Below are 25,264 nucleotides of genomic sequence, written 5' to 3'. Positions count from 1 at the left end.
TAATAATTAAAACGAATTAGATTAATTAAATTTACATGATATTTTAATTAGATTTTCGAATATGTATATTTTGCAAAATTAGTTAAAGAAAATTTATGATAATAAAATTCATATCATTTACATTTTCAAAATTACAAAAATAGAAAATTTAAAAATAAATTACCGTTTGATTATAGTCATGTTTGTCAAATCTACGATATACAAAAAAAAAAAAAAATGTTATGAGATGTTTTTTCTTAAATTTTAGTTCTCTCATGTAATTTCTTCATTTTAATCAAATCATTAGTTAGGAAAAGAGATGTGATGAAAGATAGGTTGAGAGTATTACACAACAATCTCATATTGTGTTATATATAAAGAAAATTAATTAAAATGAACATAAAAGACTCATAAACTAATTCCAAAACCACAAAAACTTTGGCCTTAGGGATGAATCCTGTTTTTTTTTAAAAAAAAAAGGAAAAAACAACCGATTGATGCATATTCACTTAATCCTTCCATTCCTGTTTAAAATCAAATGTGTGATGACTACACTTGGTTGAAAGTTATCCATTGGTAATGATTGATTGAAGACCCTAAACTTTCTACCTTTATTTATTTATTTATTTATTATTATTATTATTATGAATCTTTAATCTAATGAATTTACCAAACCCCCCCTTTGACTATTTGAGTTACTCAACTCCGACTTGGCTTCAACCAAAGTGTATCAAGCAAAATACCACTCAATTTGTATTATATTATTTAATTTTCTAAAACGATTTTCATAAAATAATGATACTTTAAATACTATTATCTTTACAAAATAGTGAAAGAGAGAAATGTATTCTGCTGACGCGATCATGACGCATGACTGAGGTAATAGAAAAAAAGGGGGAAATGGTTAATTTAGTTATTTAAAAGAGAAGAAAAAGAAGAGTAATCAATGGGGGGTTAAAATTTATAGAGAGAGAGAGAGAGAGAAGATGACAAAGTTGTTAAGGGGGGTTTTTGGGTGTGGAAAAGAGAAGAAGAGCTATGGGCCCACTTATTGGGCCCACTTATTGGGCCCACTCCCACTTTAGCGGGCAGTATTGTCCAAAAACTTTTGGGTCCTTTTCACGCGTGGGGTACCCCACAATCTATTTAATTTAATTTATTCTTTTTTAAAAATATAATATAGGGAGAGGGAGAGGGAGAGGCTATGCCTAACAAAGAGAAAGTGGTTAAGTATTGATCAACTCATACGGACTTGGACGGTCGCGGCACCCCGGCCCCACCTTTTCCTTTTCCTTTTCCTTTTTCCTTTTCCTTCCTTTCTTTTCTTTTTTTCCTTTTTATTTATTTAATCAACTTTCATCTATCTAACCATGTCTTTTATTTCAATTCATATTCAATTTATCCACACCTCTATTTCTGTTCACCATCTTTTCTTTAATTCAACTCTAACTTTTCTATGCCATCAATATTTTTATTATCTCCTTTTTTTTCTTCCTAATTTCAATTATTTCATTATTCTAACATTTTTCTCTAATCATTTTTTTATCCTTTAATTTCTTCTTCTTCTTCTTCTTCTTTCCTCTATTTAACTCTTTCCTTACTTTTTTTTTTCTCACCTTTTTCTAACTCTCATGTTTTAAATTAAAATATTTATTTATTTTTAACTCATTACTATACTCAATGGTGTAAATTGATTCTAGCTTATATTTTCATTCTTTACTTTAAAATAAAACGTGTGATATATTTTTGAAGTTATTATGATTTTAGAGGGAGAAAATTGCTTAAAATGAAACAAAATATTTATTTAATTATTTAACTTCTTCTCTCCAATATGTTGTGAGTAAATAATTGAATTAGTGAGTGTTGGTAAAACATGAAAAGTACGATTGATTGTCTTACGTTAAGTTTAAGAAAGTGATGAATTTGAGTATAATGTGCTTCTAGTCTCTATTTTAAATTTAATTACGTTAACTCTAATTAAATTCTTCATTTTCATTTTGAGTATGGAAAGGAAAGAATGTGAGTGGTGCAAATGCTATAAGAACTGAGAAAGTGTGTCTATTTGTGTACAATCAAAGATTTTAGTGTGATAATAATAATTTTTCATTTCTATAGTCCATATTCTTTTGATATAGTTTAGAGTTTTTCCACTGTATTTTTACTTTTATTACTTTTCCTTTCATTTATAGACTATTTCATCTATTTATTTTCATAGTGACGGGGAGGAGATTTTTTCTATACATGAACCTCCAACTTCAAACCAATACCAAATCAAGAAATAAAATATCTCGATATTTAACTGATACTCCAATAATAGTTACTGCATTTGTAGCAATAAGAAAAAAACCAACTTCCACGTGATTTTTTATAATATAATATATGAATTTAAAATTTGCATAAAAAAAAAAGAATAATACATTTTTTATAGAATGTTGTTGAGAGAGTGAAAGTTTGGATCACCGACTTTATTGCAATTGTTTTAAAATTATTGATATTTAGAATAAAAACTATTTCGTAAAAGAAATTATATCATACAAGATTTAAACTCACAACCAAAATACACCACCACCATAGCAAAAACAGAATTTAGGCCAAGCGAAGTTGAATTTAATACTTCAAAAAATAATATTAAAATACAAAAACGGATAATAAAAAGAAACACGTGTCTGTGATCTTTTAATAAATGGGTCGACTTTAACATTACTAATTTTATATTTGTGGAGGGTGAGTGATTTTAACCATTAATATATATAGAGAGAGAGAGGGAGGGAATATAATAGGAAAATTAAAAAGAAAAAGGAAAAAATGAAAAAAAAGGTGGGTGGGGGTGGGGGTGGGGGTGAGGGGTTGCTCGTCGTCTTCTTATGGTTTGGAGTTACCCAAACCCATAAAGTTCTGCTGATTCGTGGTGGCTGTCACACTCACGTGAGCCCCCACGTGACCCATGAAAATTTCCCTCAAATTTCTCTCTTTTTTAACTCCATATGCTCATTTCTATCTTCTTTTTTCTTTTTCTTTTTTTCCTTTGGTAATTTTATGCACTTCTTAAATATGTATATTCAATACTTCTAATATACTCTTTCTGCTTTTTCTCTACAGAAACCAGTGTAATGGAAAGGAGAGTAAATTCAATATATGCATTATGTATTTCATTCATATAACAAAAAAATATAGATTGATGAATATTGAGCCCATGATACAAAGACTGTCAATCGTTTTTTCTTTTCTTTACATATATACGACAAAGGTGGTATTTACAATTTTATAAACACCTATTCAAAACTACATTGATAGGATTGATAATGTAACTTTTCAAATTTGTTTTTATGCAATTAGAAAAGTATTGTAAAATGAAGAAATTAACAAGGGTATCATCGGGATTAGTACTTTTTTAATGTGGAATTATGAGAGAGAGAATGAATTATTGTTACTAATAATTATTAAAATAACAAAAGAGGAGAATGATTGAAGAAATAGTTAAAAGAAGTAAGATACGGATTGAGATAATGATCTAAAAACAATTCCTTTTGTCTGTGTTTAAATGTTTTAGTTCATTAATACTAATTCAAATATCTTTTTAACCATAACTAAAAATCCATCCTAATAAACATAATTTCATAATTTCACCTCACCCACATATTGCTTTTGCTTCATATTCATCTTAAACTTAGAAATTTGATTCTTCATCTTCAACTTCAACAAATTATATATATATGTATAAACATTACTATAAAAACAATACCCATCCAATTTACTAGCTTATATTCTAAATAGTTTTTCAACAAGTACTTCAACTTCACTTTAAAAATAATTAGAAAAAGGTTTAGTCATTGACTTAAAACTCTTCATATTTTACTTGTTCACACAGCTGGTGCATTTTTCTTTTCTTGAAATTTAAATATCTTTTACCAAAATATATATATATATATATATATATAATTAAGAAGGAAAATTAATATGTTTTCTAATATGATAGGATTATGACTACAGTACTATAGTAACTAGATAAGAGAAAAAATTATGATAAATTAAGTTTGTGTGGTATATTAATTATATGAATGGTTTAAACTAAATGTACACTAAATATCGATTAATCAATAGTTTATCTTTCTTATAGTAGTTTTTTCTTTTTCTTAAAAGAAAAAAAGTGTGCATGGGTAGTTGAATAAAGCTTTTTATCTCCTTGTATTTAATTAAAGAAATTGATTTTGAAAGATTTGTTTTTAGTAACATACAAAGTTAAACATTCAAAATATAGACATTTCATGGTTAACATATATGGAAATTTTAAAATAATTAATAAATAGTGAAAGATTTTTTTTTTTAATTTTAAAGGTTAATTTAATGATTTAATTCATAGAAATTAGTTTATGATTTTAGCTCAACTCACATCCAGTTTGTATCCAATGACAAAATATGTTAAGTTTAATTAAATCTCTACTCTAAGTTGTATGCGATACCTTAAAAAAATAGTTTTTAGTTTTTAGTTTCAATTGCTAAGCTTGTTTTGTTTGATCGAATACAAAAATAGCTTTTCAAAAAAACAACTGTTGCTTTTGTGTAAGAAAATCTATTGCTTAATTTAGAATTTAATGAGCTAATTAACTTAAAAAAACCAAGACATTATACTTGGGACTTTTTTATAAGATCAAAATTGATGGTTGATAGATTATTGAATCTAATTTAAGAAAATTCATAAAATATTTTTTAAAGAATATAAAATTGATCATTAACACATTATTATTCTATCTTGTAATATTTCATTTAAGTTCATAACTTATTTAACAATAATGATGTTCAAACTTGTTAATGGAATATATAAGAGAAAAAAAATATTCACTATTATTTAGTAACGAATTATAAAGGGAGAAATATATGGAGAAAATCATAAAAGATTCTTTGGAAAGTTGAAAAGAGATTGATTACAATATATGAAAACTAAGAATGAGAATAAATAAGAAAATGTATACGTGACATAACCGCATTTGAAGATATATAACAAAATCCTCATATGGTTTAATATCCCCTCAGGACAGTTTGCGACTGTAGGTTTGGTTCATAAGTTCCAAAATGGGATGATGGTAATCCTTTACTCATGTTATCAACAATTTGATCCTCATATGGCACACAGTGGGACCGAAAACTTGTTCTGAGAATTCGTTTTTCATACAAAATGTTGGTTGATCTTCATATAGGCTTGCTTCTGTGTGTTTTGTTGTTTTGATGCATGATTAAAATGAGGAAATGAATTAAACTGATGCAATGAAATGAGATGATGATCTTATGTATCCTATGCGATAAGATTTCTCGCACTTGTTGTGTATTCTGGTGTAAGATCACTACAAGAAATCGAGCAATTTCCAACGTCGAGACGGACGTCGGGAATCAAAACGTCGCCAAAAATTACCTATATCAATGTAGGCAATGTGGCGATGGCTTTGGAGAGCAAGCCCGATATCACAATAGAATAATGTTCCCCGATGCCATTAGTGAATTAAACATCAGCCTTGGTTTATACTAATTCTAATGTTTCACTTTATGGCATCGTAAAAAGGTCTATTGGTTGATGTTTTCAACCTGTGTCGACAATTCCAACTCTATTTGTTGTTTTGTGTCCATAGAATACAAAACTCACGGAGAAGAAAGAAAACCAAGAAGCAACGTTCGTCCGCCACCGTCCGTCGCTTCATTGTCGGTGTCTCCACCGCCCATCGTCGTCGACCACCACTGCTCTATAAAGCAAGGTTAGTTTTGTTTTTTGAATTATAAAAATAGATGTATATGTATGTGTAATGTGTGTGTATTGATGTTATGGGTAATTTGAATTTGAGATTTTATGTGTAATGTATTATAATAATGTATGTTTTTTATGTGGAATGTATGAGATTGTATGTGTAAATTTGAGATTGCATGTGTAAATTCATAATCAAATTTATATACTATTTGTGGAATTGAGATTGAGTTTGATAGTTAATTTAAATTTGAATTTTGAATATGAATTTCTATTGGAATTTGAACTATTGAAAATGTTAGATATTTAATTAAAATGTTTGACGTAATTTGTGGTTGATTTATTTTATAGCTATCTTGCAGTTATGGTAGTCTAGTTTTTTATGTCAAAATTAGTTTATAATATGTTAGTAGAGTTGGAGATAACTTTATTTAAGTATGTATGAAGTCTTAGGTATGTTTGAAGTGTTAGGTAAATCTGAACTTAGTTTAGATTTAAACTTAATTTTAGTGCAAGATGGGAGATTGTACAATATAGCTTATTCATTGAATAAGTAGAGTAAGTTGTTGAAGTATTTGAGACAAGAGATATAAAACCAATTCAACATATTTATGTTTTAGGGTTTTTAACGAGATGGATAAGAGTTAGATGAAACTTATGGATAGATTTTCAGTTGAGTATAGAGAAGAAGTTTTCCAATTTTTAGAAGTTGCAAAATATCAAATCAATAATTACGAACAAATAAATTGTCCATGCAAGAGAATGTATGAATTTGAATTGAGACTCATTAGAGGATGTAGAGTGACATCTATTAACCACTAGAATAGCCTCCTCCTACATAGACTAGGTGTGTCATGGAGAATATGTGAACTTGCACAGAGGTATGCAAAGACTTGATGAAGGAAGAGTAGTAGTAATCTTTTTGATGAAGAAACTATCAGTAACCTATTTTATGAAGAAAATGAAATGTTGGGTATGTTGCATGATTTACAAGCTGGTATTAAGCACTTAGAATAGATGGGAAGAAGGTTTGAAGAATGAAATGTCGTTTAACTGTGAGGTAGATTTAGACTAAGATAGAACATACGTGGTATTTAAGGAAATATCAAACCAAACAAGTCATGAGCTATACTTCGGCTATTGTCCCTAAACTTTTTGGTTACGATAATGCATGTGAAGGTCCTCAATGGTTGGAGCAACAAGTCCTAAACTTTTTCTTTCTTTTATCATTTACCTTTTATTTGAGTTTTCTTAATAAAAATGATATATAATTATTAATTATCAATAAATGTAATATAAAATATGAAATGTTTTTTTCTATCTATTTCTTAAAATTAAAACCACTTTTAGAATTTATGACTCATCTTTAATTATAATTTCATTCATTTTGAAACTTTTCGAATTTTAGTAGTTTTGCGATATCATTTTTGGTACTATAAAATGAGCATTTTTCACTAAATTTTCTAAAACTTGTTTTCTCTTAGTTTCTGTTGCACAACTCAATTTCTTTCACAGTTCATTTAAAAAATGATATAGATAAGGACATTTTTTTGTTCCTTCATCCACACAGATTCCTCTAGCAAATTCTATTTTGTATGATTGATAGACAAAAACAAAATTATCAAAGATTTTCATTGCACGTCAAGAGTTTTTAATAATTATGTAGCTCTTCCTACTCATGCTAATTATGTAGCTCTTCCTACTCATGCTAGCAAATGTCTGTGGAATGAATTTGCCAAGAAGATCATTCTTGGGTCTTTGAGACCATCAATATGAATGTTTTATTTGTTATAATTTTTTCATTATTGGCTTGGTTCTTTTTTTATACTGACAACCATAATGTGCTACAATAATTACTTCGTAACTACAAATATGTTTTTTATGTTTTTCATTTACTTTTAATTGATATACTCTTCTTATTCCTACAATAATAATAAAGTAGTTCTTTATTTTATGATATATTTTTAAATCAAAGTAACCTACCTTTAACGAAAAATATTTGTTATAGTTTAAGAAATTTTGTATTAATTACTACATCTTTTTTTTAAATACTAGTTTCTTCACGTACGTTGTTCGTGGATGCCATGTTATTTTTTAAAATATAAAATTAATAATATAAGTATAGTAGCATTTGACTAATAATTATAGTTTCATATTTACCTAATGTAGGGTTATATCTTATAATTTTTTTACTTTTAATTATAATTAATGATATTGATGTTTCAAAATTAATTTCTATAAAATAGTGAATACAAACTTTTGTTTTTATTTTTTTTTAGTTAGCTCTTTATTTCAAGTTTAGTTAGATATGATAACATTTAATTTATTTTAAAAAGATTATATTTATTTTTAAATTATAAAATATTTTTAAATTATATTATATTATGGAAGATTATTGAAAGAAGCATAATAAAGAAGAATGAAGAAAAATAGATTTAAGTAATATATAGAAACATGAAAGCAATTACTCTTGGATAATTGATGTGAAAAATATCCGTATATATAAAATGTTAGGTTTTTATGAGATTAAATAGTTAATTTATCATCTTTTACTATTTTAGAATTGGAATGTTTGTAACAAATATTCATAAGTCATCCATAGTTGATACATAAAATAAAGGTAAAATAATATTTGGAAGCTATGAATTTGAAAATGTGTAACTAAAATCATTTATTTGAAGCTAATATGAGCTTAGTTCAACTGACACATGTGTCCTCTTGTGGACAAGAAGTCTTGGATTCAAATCTCACCTCATTATTTATTACAATACATTTGCAAAAAAAAAAAAAAAACCATTTATTAACATTTTACTTTCTCATTTTAGCTAGAAAAATAAAAGAAAGATATAATAGAAAAGAGTAAAAAATTTTCATGTCTAACACAGAAGAAATAAATCTTATTCTTGTCTCCTTGCACTTCCATCTCCAGTTAACAATGATTTGTTGTTCAAGGAAACAATAGATATCATACATTTATATTGAATAAATTGGTAGAAAGTATAGGTAAGAGAATTTGATAAGGCTTCTTTGAATTTATTACCATGCCTATAAAAATTATTCTTCCACTACCCATGAAGTTAATTAGGATAATAAATATTTTTGAATCAAAGATTGAATGGTTAGAGAAATGAAAAGAAAGAGTTAAAATTCACCCACTATTCATGCATTGAAATTGAATGACAAAATGACAAAATTGTCATCAAATAAATAGTGAAAGTACTTATAATTAAAAGCATAAAATGAACTAAAAAAAATTTCTCTATAGAGAAGCTTTTATATATACTATAGACTATAAATTATGTTTTACGTAACTCAATAAACTTGAACATCTTAACTTTCAAATACACAAATTTTAATATTCTTCCATTTACCTTTTTTTTCTTTTAGGTTAATTTTTTTATTTCAGTGTTTATTAATTCATAGTAGAAAATTTTCAATTTATAATATGAAGTGTTTGAAAACTAATTAAAATTCTCACTCCTACAATTATTTACTATATATATATAATATATAACAACTATGTTTTGTTTCTTTTGAAGTTTATGTTTATTTTTTTTTCCTCTTTATATTTTTTCTTCTATATCCATGGTATAAAAAGAAATCTTTAATAATTAATCTCACATTCTTATACTCATCTTATTATTTTAGCAGTTTTTTATTTCTTCAATTATTTGTTTGCCTAAATTTTGAAAGATAGTATAAAAAGAGAAGAAAAATAATTGAAAGGTTAACATGACAAATCATGATATAGAAAAATGTTTAAAATATCACGGCAGCCCGTGTTAAGTATTAGTGTGTAGTATATATAAAAGTATGTATGAGGAGAAATTTTTTTTTCCAATTTTGCTAGATTTGTTTGTTTCCCACTTTGGTTTTATTGTAATTTACTTTTTATTTATTTTTTAATTTGAAATTAAGTATTAATAAATACTTGCATATTAATAGTTTTAACTTTTTCTCTCCCATTAATTATATCGTTAAAATTTTTCTAAAATCATTCTCATCTTTCTATCTCCCACCTATTCACATTCCCTCTCTCATATTAACTATTTTTTATTTATTTCAACCTCTCAAAAAAAATTTCCTTTCAAATCTTTGGATATAAATAATAAATATCTCAATTCTTTTTCTTTTCTATTCATCTTCACAACAAAAAGTCAAGAATATGAAGAAATTAGTCTTCCGACAAGTTTAAATGAAGATTTGTGTTCCAAGACTGCTACAAAAGCTCATGAACCTTCATCGGATTTTTGTAATGTCTAGGAGCAAGTAATCAACCCAATAAAAAAATGTAGAGAAATTGATGAAGATTCAATGAAAAAAGAATGTAAAATTGGGAGACTGAAAGAGAACGGTCAGAAACGTCATTTTCAAAAAATAACAAAGTGGCAAGAGGATGCCAAAAAACTAGGTTTTTTCGTTTTTAATTATTGTTTTGTAATTAAGTATGTTTTTGATGTAAAGATGTAAAATGTGTTTAACCATAATAGTATATTATGGATCTTATAATTGAGGGATCAAAGGAAAAAAATATATTTTTTCTATTTGTACTATTTCTATAATATATTTTCATTTAAATTTAATTATTCATTTCAAAATAATAACTAATTATAATTCTGAAAAAAATGGTTAAATAATTATACTTTCTTGAATAGGTTATAAATACATAAATTATATAGAAATTAGCACAAATGTCCGAATAATAATCACGTCAATGTTTATGTCCAAAATTCAAATTCAATTAAAAATTTAATGTGTAATTGATACGTATAAAAAAAAACTATTTATCAATTTAAAGTTTGATTGAATGAATTGTTTCCTAGTTATACTATCAAATTTTTTATATCTTTTAGTGCATTCAATTTATACTACGCGTTAATAAATCTTGAGTAAGATATCTCTTAATAATTGGCTATGGGATTATATGTTGTAATTTTGCATTTAAATAAATCATTAAAAAAATATGTATTGAATGCACTTTAAAAAAATCTTTAACTATTTATTTTGGCTTTCACATTTAAATATAAATTTGAAGAAAAAAAATCTATATATTCAAGTTGAATGAAACTTTTAGAAAATGCAAGATCTCTAACTATTTTAAAAATAATTAATAGATTTTGATATATTCAAATAGAAAACGAAATATATACAATTTCTTAAAAGATAAAAGATTTTACATATGGAACATATTTTTTGAAAAAAGAGACTTTGATATTCACAAAAAGGGAACAATTTCTTTAAAAAAAGGTTGGGATTTTTAAATTAATATTCAACCAAGGACAAAAAATTTTTTTTTAAAAAAATATATATATATATAATAGTTTTGTTAGGGAACAAATTTCTTTAAAAAAAAATTAATAGATTTTTAAAAAAATATTCAGTTTAAATATACATAATATTTTTTAAAAATATTCTTATCTATAATTAATAATTTTGAGATTTGAATTTAGATTAAAATAAATTAAATTTAGAATCTAAAACATCAGTTTTCTTCATTTGTCTGATCTCTATATATCTTTCTGATTTTTATTTATCTAATCTTTTTATCCCTTTGATTTTGTCAATAACATATAGAACTTCCATTAAATTATCTCTCTTACTTTTCTTTTATATTTTGTTCACAACTTCTTTTTTATAGATAGGCATTCACATTTTATCTAATTTTTTCTTATAATATTCATGACAGCCATCTACTTTTTATTTCAATAGGAATGAAAAAGAAAGTTCTTTTTTGGTGAAGATATCTTTTATAGACATTTTCAAATTTTCATTAGTTAAGTAATCGAACTTACTTCGTTACATTTTATATTCATGTGCGTTTTATTTTAACTTAACTAATAATAATAGGAGATCTATGGAGAGAATTTTACTTTTTACATCTTTGTAATTATTTTTAACTATTAATTTTGTAATATTTAATCTTAAATTATATATGACAAATGATTTCAACTTAAATTTGGTTCAAAATTAATTATCCTTTGAAGTTTTCGAGTGTTCCATCCTCATTTTTACTAATTTGGTCCAAAATAGCTTCGTGGAGAGGTTTGGTTCATGTCAAAGTCTAAATTAATGTCTTAGTTAAGACCAAAAGCCGATCCTACAAAAAAATAGTTAATGGGTTATGTCCCACGTACATGTCATGACCCAAAAGCATAATTCTAAGACCAATGTCATAGAGTTTACCGTGTCGATATCATGTGAACGTCAAATATATTTGAGTTGTCTAAAATTAGGCATCAACATAAAATTGTTATTGTGTGGGTAGAAAACTCTCAATATTTCTTTCTCTATTCATATACATCTAGTTATTTTTAAAATTTATTCAAGGGATTAGGTCTCAAATATGAAAAGAATGTTATTTAGACACATATATTTATAATCATACAAAATTTGTTTGATATCAAAATATCCATAATTGCATATATATATATATATATAGATAGATAGATAGATAATAAAATATATGTAAATAATAATAAGAAGAATAATCCTACCTCCATCAAATCCTTTTGTAAATGAACTAGATAAACCCTAGGGTAATTGAAGGTTAGGCTACAAAAATGAATGCAAGTATTGGGGTATAGATATGGGCGTAAAAGTTAGGCAATTTAAATAAGCAAAGTTACAAATATGGGGTTTTAGTTGTCATCTTATGATAAAAGAACAATGCTTGGAAAAAGTTGTGTAGTGTAGATGCCGTTGAGAATTGGGAATTAGAGGGGGATTGTGACACATTATTACCAATGTGAACTCCTTTTCCATATTTCTTATTCTTACTATAACATCCAATCATTAATGCCTATTTTAACTAATTATACACGCTTTACCTCACATTTTAAATTTTCTTTTCATTTCCACTCTATTTTTTTCTTCTTTCTAAACATATTAAACTTTCAACTACATCATAATTACCGTTTTTAAGTTAAGTCCACTTTAGTTAATGTCAATTTTCACATTTCATTTTAAGTTTTAAGTTTTGTTTCTATAAACTTTCAACTTTCTGTATATTTCTAACTTTTGATTATGTATGTCTAATATGTCCCTCAATAATTAAAATAAAATTCATCTCATTGATATAAATTACATTTCATCTTAAATTTGTGTTTATCTAGTAACTCATGAATTGAGTGAAATATGAAATTAGTTGGATGGAGTAAATTTATAGTTTGAAAAGCTTAATTAATAACAATATGCTTACAAGTATTACTTGAAATTTAGGATCTAAATAGACACAACACATATGCGAATTTGAATGATTGATGTTCGTATGCTATCTTATCACATATATAAAGAAACATTTTGGTATTTATAATATGAAAACTCTTTAATTTATCTATTAATAAAAATAATAATTATGATTATTATCACTATTATCCTCTAATTTGTATAGAAAAGAAAATATATATATATATATGCATGCGTGCACGCAAAGTTAAAAACACAACGTGTGGGATTTATGGTGTCCAAAGCACCAATAAGTGATTTAAATTGCCAATAACTTGTCCCCTTTAGATAGTGACGACTTTCTTCTTTCAACAACATAAACCTTCTTCATATTTTCTGCCCTTTTAATTCTTTTCAATCAACTTTAATTTCATATACAAAAATAAAAAAATAAAACTTTCTTTTTGCTTTTCAAATTGGAACTCAGCCCAACTTCATTTATATTAGTTATTGCATTATACTTTTACCTTTTTCTTTAATATTATAAACCTTTTCCAAATTCCCCTTTTCCCATTTCTCTCTTCTCCAAAGTTATATCTATTATTATTTGTTCACTTATTTAACTAAATTATACATATAAAATATTGTTTTCTCCTTAATTTAGACCTTCTTTCCCGTCAACCAACATTAATTGTTACCCACATGGGTCCCTCTCATTTTAATTATATTCTTTTTTTCCCTCATGGTTTATAGTTATACATCCAAAAATATTCTTACAGAAAAATGGTTTCGTACCCATTTCTTAATTATTTATAGCCAAACTCCCTGGCTTCTCAGTTGATTAAAAAAGGGCGAAAAAACTAAAAACTTGTAAAGGAAAAGTAGGTAAAGAGATAGAAAAAGAAATATATATATATATGTTATATTCAAGCGTAATGAGTGATGATAGCTTCGACCGTTGTTTCATAAAACAAAAACATAATATGGTTTAAGTAATAAACCCTATAAAGTAAAACCTTTTGGGATCATTGTAAAAATAAAAGGAAAAGAAAAGGTAGAAAAATTGTAGGGTTTTTAGGTTACCCTAGAGATTGCAGCAATGTGAAATGAATAAATGTATTTAAAAAAAGAAAAGAAAAGAAGTATTGGGATCATAAATTAAGGAGAATAATGGAGTAATTCAAGGAGAATTAAAAGAAAGTTAAAGAAATGTATTGATATAAGGGCATGTGATGAGAGGAATCCGATGATTGAGCAGAGGACAGCATCAAACAAAAATTTGACACAAGTTTTGATGGGTTGAATAATATTCGAGTTCAATAAAACGACATGTCGGGAGCCTCAAAAACGTCTTGGCTCCATTTTTTAAGTATAATAAAATAATTAAGAGGGTTGTGCAAAACATGCCTTCTCTTACTCTAAATATCATTCAATTTCCTTTCATCTCCCATTTTTAATTCTTTTCTTTTTCTACACAGACAAAAATATAACCCATCAATTTATGGATCCATCATCTTGGTCGCTCATAAACTGTTTTAAATATATATATATATATAATCCATCAAAACAAGTACATAATTTTTCCTTTCTTCATATATATCAATTTATTATTACTATACATATATAAATCAAAGGCTCCAAATCAATAATAGAGAACACATGTGAACTGTGAAGTAAGTAACGTGTACGAAGATTTTCCTTTGCTTTATCATGCCTTGAATTAAACTAAAAATCTGAGTTATGTAAATATTATTCATTTTCAAAATATTTAAATAATTTTGGATGAAATTATTTATATTTTTATTTTGTGTGGAATGAAAAAGATGACTTCATGGTATTATGTCAAGTCCTTTTTTTATGCAATGATTTCATTTTTCTTTAAAAAAAGAATCTTATTCCTCTTAAATATGAGAGGGGAATCTTCCATACTTATATTTATTGAACTTGCAATTGGGTTTTGTACAATTGGCATTTTAATTCAATTTGATGTGTTTCTTTTTTTACCTTCTTCATGGTTATTTTCGAGAAAATAAAATAAAAATTTAGGACAAAATTTGATATAAAGTTCACACTAGTTTCAAATTGAATAATTTTGTTTAAAATATTTGAGGATAAATTTTGATTTTTTTTCTTTATTTTTTATATTAATTTATAGTAAAATCAAAACCACTGCCTTTAGTACATGATGAATATATATTCTCTCCAAAATTCAACACAAATTTTTTCATTTTTTTTTTTTTGTAAATCTAAGGTAAATTGTGTTTATATACCAAATTTTAGTGAAGGAAAAATATACATGAATTTCACCTATCGAGTTGAAGCCAATAACAACTAAAATAATAGAGAAGAAGTTATAAATTCTTATATATCTCATTTATGGAGCCATAGTCACATGTATTTATAGTGAATTTTATCTAGGGTTTATCTTTACACCAATTAGACCAAAATATGAGTTTCTTAATCTTTCGAAAGCTACTATCAAATCTTATTCTATCCTATTGATAACACAGTTATGTGATATATATATCTCGCTTCTCTTAATTCAAGATTACTTTAGGTTTTATTTATCTACTTAATTAGTTTGTAAAGTTTTTTAATGCTAAAGAGGTTGAATATAATACTATTGACGAAATGAAGCTAAAACAAACCAAAAGAGAGCTTAGTCGCATCAATCTAATAAGAAAAGATTAAAATTACGAAATTGCCCTAGAGAGCGCGAAGCTACACTAGTGTTGTACCTATCCAACACTCAAAGGCAAAAAACAGACTTTCATTACAATGCTCAAACTGTCATGGAGCTTCAAAGACCACTAATAAAGTTCAAGTATTGCAGTACGCTGCGGCACTCCGACTTTATATTTATGTGATCTTTACCAATTTTTAGGTTACATCTCCCATCCCACACTTCACTTCTTTTGTTTTGTTTTTCTCTCTTTCTTCTCTTGTTTTTTGATATTTGGTTGTCTCAAAACTCAACTCCAGTGATTGGAATATCGATTACAAACGCATTCTAGCTACCTTGGATTTTATAAGGATTTTTCCCTAATTCATGTACTTGGGAGTTTTGAACCGAACATTGATGTATTTGCTTGATTCAATTTTTTCTTAAATAACTTAAGATTAAATTATAGGATGCTTGTCTACTTTATGATTGATGCTTTTGATTAATATTTGATATGTGACATATAGTCTCATGTTGATCACTAAGCTGCGATAAGGTTAGATTAGCTTGAATGGAATGAATTTTTAATCATGATTTTTTCTTGTTAAATATTCCACCTCATGTTTCCCTTTTCAATTTTAATGACTAAGACACATTTGAATTTGCATATTTTTCATCGATTCTAATTGGACTAGTTAGTTGATTAGGACGAACTAGTCGACTTTTCCAATTTGTTTGGTAAGATGTAAGCAAATAAACTCAGGTAATGAAAATTGGATGAGATGAGCGAGTATACTGAATAGAGAAAATTCTAAAACAATCTAATAGCTAGGAATTATTCATATAATTGTTTCACAACGTTCCCTCTCATGCTTAGTTAGTTTATGCAATTTATTTTCCAACAAATCAATATCAAAATTCCCCCTCCCCAATTACCTTAGGACTATTTACAGTTCAATTGATAAATTTGACGGTGTTGTGTGTTCGATCCATTACTAACCACTAGTTTATTTTTTGGAGTGGAAATTATTAACTAGTTGGTGATTTAGGTGCGAAATTCGCTCGACCGCCTATCTTATATCTAATCTTATATTATTTCATATTTTCCTAATCTTTGCTTGTTCCTTCACTCTCTACAAGTCGTAAATATAGTCATCATGATTGAAGTATATGTGCATAAATACCACAATACAAAAATTATAAAGAAAACTTACAGATAAAGAAGAAAATTTTCAAGTGATAAACTAAATCATTAATAAGAATGTATAAAAATATATATAGAATCTATATCATCAATAAACTATATCATTAATCATTGGTCCTAAAAGTGGTACCAATTACAATTACCCTAGATCTAAACACTATACTTCTTTTATTGGATCCCTTCCTATATGTTTTTTCCTTCTTTGTGCCACAATTCTTAATCTAAGCACACCTACAAGTAGTCACACATAACAAAAGAAAAAAAAAATTGAAAAAATAAAAGATGTAAGAGTTAGAGTAGGGTATGGTTTATGCAGTGGTTTTAAGTTGTTTAAATTAGATTGTAGTTGAAACAAGAATGTAATGTAACATAAAATGAGTATACATATAAATATAATGTTGCATGAATTGGTTAATTAAATTGAAAGAGAGTTAGATATTTATAATGTGTTTGTTGTAGCAGTGGAGATGCAGAAAAAGTAAATAAAAAAGAGAAGGAGAACTTTGAAAGAAGTAGAAGCGGTTTATAGTTATTGAAAAGGAAAATGGAGAAGAGAGAGAAAGAGAATATGAAGGGAGAGAAAGAAGACAAGGAGGAGAATGTTAGGAGTTTTGTTTGTGTTGAATGGTGGAACATATAAGAGAGCTTGGGAGAAAGGGAAAAAAAAGGAATATATTGGTATTAATAGAGAGAGAGAGAGAGAGAGAGAGAGAGAGATGGAGTTATAAAGAAAATTAAAATATGAATGGAAGAAGGAAATGGTGTTGTAGTTATAGTAAAAGACAGTACACCCTCCGACAAAGATTTTTGGGGGTACGGACAAAGACACCACTCCCTAAACTACTCTAACTCTCTAAACTAACTAACCCTTTCTCTCTTCCCACACTCATCAATTGAAACACTTATCAAAATCAAACTCAAATGGGTACTACAACAGTGCCTTTATTTGTATTATGGTACATCAGTTTTTTCTTATCTGTATATTCATATAACCAAAACAATCTACTAACTTATTTTTATAAAATCTCCTCATTTTGTTATTCTTTTTCCTTTTATGCTCATTTCTTTTTCTCAAGTAAATACATATTTGGATTCTTGTAATGGTCGACTCTATAACTTTTGGTAGTCCCCATATTAACTCAATTCTTTTCTTGATTTTTTTAATAACTTTTTTATGAAACTTTTCATTTAGATGAAAATGTGTAGTAGATCTTCTTTTAACATCTTCCAATTCCATTGTCTAATGTATCTTTAGAAATATTTTGAATGAGTTAAGATTTATTATTATGATTATTACTATTATTATTATTTGTTGAAGTTGTGTCAACTTTATTGGGATGGTCAAGTTCTCATTTACTAGCTTTTATCATGATCAATAATTTAATTATTCTTATATGTAACACTTTCATTACTCATCTTCATCCCCTGGTCTAAATATTGAACAAAATAATCAACACACTAAGTTTTTTTTTATTTTTTTCTAATATCTATTAGAAATGGATGGTTTATTAAACAATAAAACGTTTATGAACCAATTAGGGTTCAACGTAATTTTATTCTAATAAAAGAATTATTTTTATATATATTTTTTCTAAAATAACATTTGAAAATACGGTTTCAAAATTAAAGCTATATTGATAGGTTTGCCAAATGATTCAATGTTTTTGAAAATAACTTATTAACATTAAACCAAACACACTGTTACACTGTTTTTGATGTTCATCGAACAAAATATGTAAACTTTGTAATATATTTGATATGTATATTTACAGACACGTACGAGTAATTGCTCCAACCAAAAAGAAAAAATAAAAGAAAAACCCATAAAGATTTGGGAAATTGAAATCAACCCATTATCTAGAATTTGACCTTCATCTTGAAAACTGTAGTCAATTTGGTTCTGCTTTCCTTTTCTCAAATCTATATCCTCCACAAATTTACCCAAAAAAAAATCAAATTAATTACTAATATATATTTTTTAATGAATGACATGGAATGAATATTATTTCTAGTAATCTCTCATGCTTTTGCATTATTTTGAACTGTAAATTGACTTCTAAAGAAGAAAATCATGTTAATTATGTTTAACTGAACTCATTTTAACTAAACTATAATTTAGTTTGAATGAAAATGATAAATGATTTTATATCACATTTAAGAAATATACAAGAAAGGAAACCTCTTAAACTGTAAATGAAATAACATTTAAGGAGATATTTTTAATTCTTGTGAATAATATATATGCTGGCTAGCTAGCACACATATAATTTCAATACAAGACAAATGTAACCATGATTATGAAGTCATGTTATTTAAAGTAACTACCAAACATTCCCTATGATGACATTTTTAGGGGTTAATTTAAAAGTTGTGTTTACAATTTTAGCCACAACTTTCAAATTTATTATCATAGTATACCCAAAGTAAGACAAATAATAAAGTAAATCACATCAACAAAACAGTGCAAAAAACCTTAGCTGCAAGACTACAGAAATTAAAGTTAATAATTCTAATTTAACCCTACTATTTCTTTTTTACAAAAGAAATTTTAAAAAAAGGTATCTTTATTTTTTATTTATTGGGTGTGAATAATGAAATTTGATGTATATATATGATAGCATATAAGAAAAGTTAGGTGACTATATATGGATTTTGATATGATGAAGGGGAAAAAATGTAAGGTGAAGAATGATGGGATTCCTGTGTACTCAAAGTCAGTCTACAAAAATCCATATTTTTGTTTTTGTAAATTTTATGGGAATTGTTAACAGTACCTTTCTTGTCCCACACAGCTTTGAGATAAAGTAAAAGCAGAAGAAAAAGCAAAGAAAAAAAAGTTAAAAAAAAGCTAAATAATAAAGAATGAAGAAAGGGAGAGAGATATAATATAAAGACAAAGGTTCTCTCTCAAACTCTATGATTATTCAAATTCTCTATCTTTTTTTTTAAAAAAAAAAACTTGATTTTACCCTCTACTTATACTTGAGTAAGAGGAAAATTCAGAGTTTATTTGCTTAGGCCTTGTTGGGCTACCCTTCCATTTTTTCTTTCTAAAAAGAAGAACAAGAGAAGAAGATCAAGAAGAAAAAAGATCGATAGGGTTTTGTTTTTTAATTTGGTTTTTTTTTTTTTTTGTTAGGAAGGGGAAGGTAAATTAGAGATGAATAGAGGGGTTTTGCAAAGCTCAGTTATGCAACAAATGATGGGTTCAGAAAACCCTAATTGGTGGAATATGATGAATATTAGTGGAAGTATGAGAAGCTCAACAATCACACAACACTCTTCTCCTAATCATACTAATAATTCTTCTTCTTCTTCTAATATTCTTTTCCCTCACTCTTCACTTCCTTTTCCTTCTAATTGTTACTATGATGCTCAAGATCATCACCTAATTCCAGAATCTTGGAGCCAACTCCTCTTGTAAATCCCTCTCTTTTTGTTTATTCAAATTTAACCCTACTTTACTTCACTTCAATTTTCATTTGTTATTCGTTTTGATTTTGTTTTGTGTTTTTGTATAGGGGTGGATTGGTTGGTGAAGATGATCAAAAGGGGTGTATGGGAATGTTCCAATCCAAAAAGTTAGAGGATTGGGAAGAAGAGATTTTGAATAGCAATAACAATAACACTCAACACCAACAACAAGTTGATGTCAAGAAAGAACACTCACCTCATGCAAGTAGCTATGTCTATGGACATGGTGGAGGTGGCAGTGGCGGTGGCGGTGTCGGTGGTGGTGTCGGTGGTGACGATTATCAATTAGTGGCTTCAAAACAAAATTGGTCGCCTATGATACAATCTTCTTCTCCTCAATCATGTGTGACAAGTTTTAGTAGTAATATGTTGGATTTTTCGAATAATAACAATAACAACAAATCTCTTGCTGATCATTCTCGTCCTAGAAATCCTCCTCAAGTACTAGATCGCTCCTCTGAGGTAAGTATAACAAATTATAAGAGTTTTATTGTGAATTTTTGTTGTTAATATATGTTCAAAATTTTAGTATGGAGTTTGGGGAGAGACGCTTTTGTTGGTTTGATTTTGATTTTCTTTATGGATCAGTAACCCCTTGCATGCGATTTCTCTCTATTAACCATTTTTCATGGAAATACTTATATTGTAAATGATCTGCATATAACTTGATCGGTTAAAAGATAGTATTACTTTTTGAAGGTGACTATAGTTCCCTTAATTAGTGGGATTTTGAATCTCCTTTTTTGCTCTTTTTGATTTGGGGTTTGGTTTTTCAATTCACTAATAATAAATTACTTAGAGATTTTATGAATCTCTCAATTGATTTTATTTATGGGGTTTGTATTTGTTAACTAGTGCAATAGCAATGTAAATGGTGGGGCAGTGAAGAAGGCAAGAGTTCAATCCTCTTCAAACCAAACAACTTTCAAGGTAATTTCTATCTTTTTATTCTAGATTTAAACAAAAACTAAAAAACTAACTCACATGGAAATAAAAACCAAACCATACACAAACATCTCTCATTGTGATGATATAATTGTCTTTCTTGCTTGTCCATTTCTCCTTTTTCCGATTCTTAATTTTATTTGTAGGGTTATTTTCATCCCAATATTAGAATAATAATAATAATAAAAAAAAAAAACAAAAGCAAACTCATTATAATATTTAATCTTCTTCTTTTTAGTACAAATTTACATGTGTTGCGTGGATTATTGAAAATGCTTCTTTCTGCTGAAATTAAATAAATAAAATTCAGGTAAGAAAGGAAAAATTGGGTGACAGAATTACAGCTCTCCACCAGCTAGTTTCCCCATTTGGAAAGGTAAAAATAATTTAAACATTCCCTTACTAATTTATTTTTCTTAAAACATATATAACAACTAGTTTAAATAATATAAGATTCGTTTTTACTATTATTTTACATAACTATTAATCTTTCACTAAAGTAGGTGATTGAAAATATAAATTTCCCAATTAGAAAAAGTAAAAAAAAAAAAAGAGAGAGAGAGAGAGAGAGAGTAGCTTTTTATAATAATAATAACAATAACAATAATAATACAAACCCAAATCAATTCTTGTTTTTCCTTTTCTCACCAACTTTTAATTTTCTTTTGCTTTTCTTTGCCAAAGTCTTGAGAATGAGCTGTTTGTTCAACACTTATGGACCCATAACCAAATAATAATAATAATAATAATAATAATAAAAATAATAAAAAGGGGTGATCTTTCTTTATAATATTTATCATAAATATATATATACACATTTGAAATATATTAAGTATATAACACAGTAGTAGAATATTCAGTTTATAAATGGTATAAGTATTTTTTAAAAAAGAAAAAAGAAAAAGCACATGGAAATATGAATTTGGATGGTTGTGGCGTGAAGCTGAGGTTGTCTTTTAATTGGTACAGACTGACACAGCTTCAGTTTTGTTAGAAGCTATTGGGTACATCAGATTCCTTCAGAGTCAAATTGAGGTGATGTTTCTTCTACTCTTTTTCTTTTCTTTTCTTTTCTCTCTTTTCCTCAAACAACCATGCATTGGAACACTCTTTTTTATACACTCTCTTCACTATTTCCATCTTTATATATATTCTTTCCTTTCCTTTCTTTTCTTTTCCAAGTTTTCAAAGATAAGACACCACCTTTGTTCAATCTACATGTCCATGAGTCTATTTGTTTTCATTTCCACATTTTCATCATACTAATACTAATCTATCATCAGCTCTGTATTTATCTTTTTTGCACCTCAGTTGATAAAACATTTTAAAAATAGAAAGCATGAGAGTTTATTACGTGACAAATTGTTATTCGACAATCGAGTGGACTGCATATGAAAATAAGTGCAGTTCAAGACACATGCACCTACGTATTTTTGTATAGTACTAAAATACAAAGAAGAAGAATGAGAGGTCTATGACCTTGCAAAGTGTGGTTGGACAAGTAGTTGAAATGGAAATTAAAAGGCAAAAGTAATTAATAGTAATGGGTAACAATAATAATTAAGTATTTAACAATATTTTTATTGAATTACACATGAAGCAAAATTTACCAACGATACACTCTCTCGTTGGGAGACTTCTTCGAGTGATAGGCTCTACATTGATAGATTTTAAGTCAATGTTGTTATATCTACAAATTCTTTTCGTGTGTTATTTATGTTAATACTAGACCCAAATTCGTATACTTGCAACGTCAAAAAAAAAAAAAAGAAGAACAAGGAGTACAACTTAAGATGGACTCATATAGTTCCTTGAATGATATGATAGAAAAATCATAATAAAAATGCATGAAAATGTAGAGGTATATTATTAATAAGAAAGATTTACAGATTATGTTGTTGATTGAAATAAGATGTATGTTAAATGTGATGGAGATATTAAACCTTGGCCATATACGTACGAAAGTAGAGAGATCTTCTTTTCTTTTTATTTTTTGCTTAAAATGTAACAACATTCTCAAAATCAATTTGTGTTATGGTTACTGCATGGAATTCAGGCCCTGAGCTTACCCTACTTGGGCAATACTTCGGGAAGTACGAGGCAACATCAACACCAGCAACATTCTGTAAGAAACTATTCTCTTAAACTCTCTCTCTCTCACTCTGACCCTTTCTCAATTTTATGCACAAATTTGTATCATTTATTTATTTTGTTTGTTTCAAATAAATTCTCTTAGCTTCAAGGAGAAAGAAACTGTGTTTTTCCTGAGGACCCTGGCCAGGTGACCTTTCCTTCTCTGCATCGGATCTCTCTAATTTAAACCCTAACTTACTTTTTTTTTTATTATTTCTTTTCACTATTTTTGTTACTTTTTCCAAAAGCCTAACCTATACTTCTACTTTCCCCCCCTCTTTTTCTAGCTAATTTTGATCCTACGTTTCTTAATTCTTAAGGAATAAAGTACTGACTTTTATTGACTTAAACATCATAACTATACTTATAATTTTTTTTAAAAAAATTAAAGTTAAGGATTTTTTTTGTCTATGTTTTTCAACCTCCCATGTCAAGCTTTTAATAACTATAGATTCTCATAATTAATGTTATTTCTTAATCAATAACATTTCTTAAAAACAACAATGTAGTCAGCTTTATTGATTATAAAAAAGATCAAACTATATATATTAATCCTCATATTAAAAAATAGTCTTAATAATAACTAAGAAATCATGAATTCAATGCATGATGGTAATTAATTTTCTATTAGTTATCTTCACATTCAAATGTTATGGTTATAGGGTTAGGTATACGTAACATATGTGCAAACTAACCCAAACACTTATATATATAAAACAAAGGATCAAAACCATAATAATCTCTATCTTTAACAAACAAAATTTAGCTCAATTTTATTTAAAGATATTTGGCTCATAGGCTAATGTTATTATTTTTCTTTTCATTAGCTCTTGAACGAGAATTGCTTGAAGAGGAAAGGAGTCTCTGAGCAGGTTGGTTTCAAATTTTGAGTAAAAAATTATAAAATTTTACATAAATTAGCTAATAGTTTTCTACTGTAAAAAATATATGAGAGAAATTTTACAAAAAAAAACAATTTTGTATTTCATAGCAGTGACTATTTATCTAAATAATAATTTTCTTTTTAACTAAATTATTAGACATGAAATTTGTTTTAGGAGGAGGAGGGAAAGAAGGATTTGAGGAGTAGAGGGTTATGTTTGGTTCCAGTATCCTGCACTCTACAAGTTGGGAGTGACAATGGAGCAGATTATTGGGCTCCGGCATTCGGTGGCGGTGGTGGTGGCGGTGTTTTCCGGTAGACAATGGGAAGGATTTGAAAGGGCAAGTTACAGCATAACCCTTGAAGAGTACTAAAAAGGAATTGGAGAGAGCTACATTATGAAACTGATATAACATCATGAGCAGTCAATCTGCTTAAGAAAAACCAAAGGCTGATTGCTCATGATGCTATGCAAATTAAACCATACTCCAACCATGCAAAAACAAAAAAAAAAAGAAGTGGTTATATATATAGATAATATTATACAAAGAGTGCTGTAGCTAATGCTTTTAAAAAAAATCTAATCTTTTCTTTTAAGTAATTCGTGGTTTATTTTAATCTTAATTAGTTATTTATAACTAAAATGATAATAACTATATTATCATTATTGATGTTTTAATTTTTTTTTTTAATTTGGCTTTTCTCTCTCTCACAAACACTCTAGTTCTTCCCCCAATGCATTTGTATGTAAATGTAGTGTTTGGGGAATGTGAGAGATTTGCTATCATATTATTCTTAATTAACATATATTATATTGTAGTTTGAAATTTGGGTTGTAATTTTTAGTTGAGCTTTTAACATCAATATCCTTTTCTCTTTACTTTTCTTATCAATTATCACAATTGTCCAATATTCCTCTAGTAATTTCTTTGACCTTATATATTCTTTTAATATATATATAGGTATTTAACTATATATCACTAGGCATGGGTATTGATTGGGACATATCAAATAAAGTGGTTATCCCCACCTTCTTAATTAAATGAAGTTTGACAATCTAAGAGTTGGAACTCAATCTTATAAATCTTT

General features: G+C 27.2%; 1 protein-coding gene across 3 annotated transcripts; it reads left to right on the top strand.

The window, feature by feature from the left end:
* The first annotated feature begins 19,663 nt into the window (after positions 1-19,663).
* LOC101207910 (transcription factor bHLH68) lies at positions 19,664-25,055 on the top strand. Of its 3 annotated transcripts, XM_004142463.3 has the most exons (9): positions 19,668-20,160; positions 20,262-20,676; positions 21,070-21,144; positions 21,470-21,535; positions 22,129-22,194; positions 23,216-23,284; positions 23,396-23,440; positions 24,120-24,164; positions 24,351-25,055. In XM_004142463.3, exons 1-9 carry the CDS (start codon positions 19,901-19,903, stop codon positions 24,492-24,494), a joined length of 1,185 nt encoding a protein of 394 aa, XP_004142511.1. In that variant the 5' UTR covers positions 19,668-19,900; the 3' UTR covers positions 24,495-25,055. The 3 variants fall into 3 exon arrangements, with proteins under 3 accessions (XP_011660295.1, XP_031744355.1, XP_004142511.1); XM_011661993.2 differs by lacking the exon at positions 21,470-21,535 and having other exon boundaries at positions 19,664-20,160; XM_031888495.1 differs by lacking the exon at positions 23,396-23,440 and having other exon boundaries at positions 19,666-20,160.
* Positions 25,056-25,264: the final 209 nt, after the last annotated feature.

The sequence above is a fragment of the Cucumis sativus genome, chromosome 1, assembly GCF_000004075.3.
Source record: "Cucumis sativus cultivar 9930 chromosome 1, Cucumber_9930_V3, whole genome shotgun sequence".
Classification (NCBI taxonomy): domain Eukaryota; kingdom Viridiplantae; phylum Streptophyta; class Magnoliopsida; order Cucurbitales; family Cucurbitaceae; genus Cucumis; species Cucumis sativus.
This window is presented reverse-complemented; position numbering and strand designations above follow the sequence as displayed.

Bases quoted from the DNA above. Each gene is read 5' to 3' on its own strand.
- LOC101207910 (XM_004142463.3), top strand. From the start codon at position 19,901: ATGAATAGAGGGGTTTTGCAAAGCTCAGTTATGCAACAAATGATGGGT. The intron at 21,536-22,128 runs GTAAAAATAATT...TAATTGGTACAG, and splicing joins TAGTTTCCCCATTTGGAAAG to ACTGACACAGCTTCAGTTTT. The intron at 23,441-24,119 runs GTGACCTTTCCT...TCTTTTCATTAG, and splicing joins TTCCTGAGGACCCTGGCCAG to CTCTTGAACGAGAATTGCTT.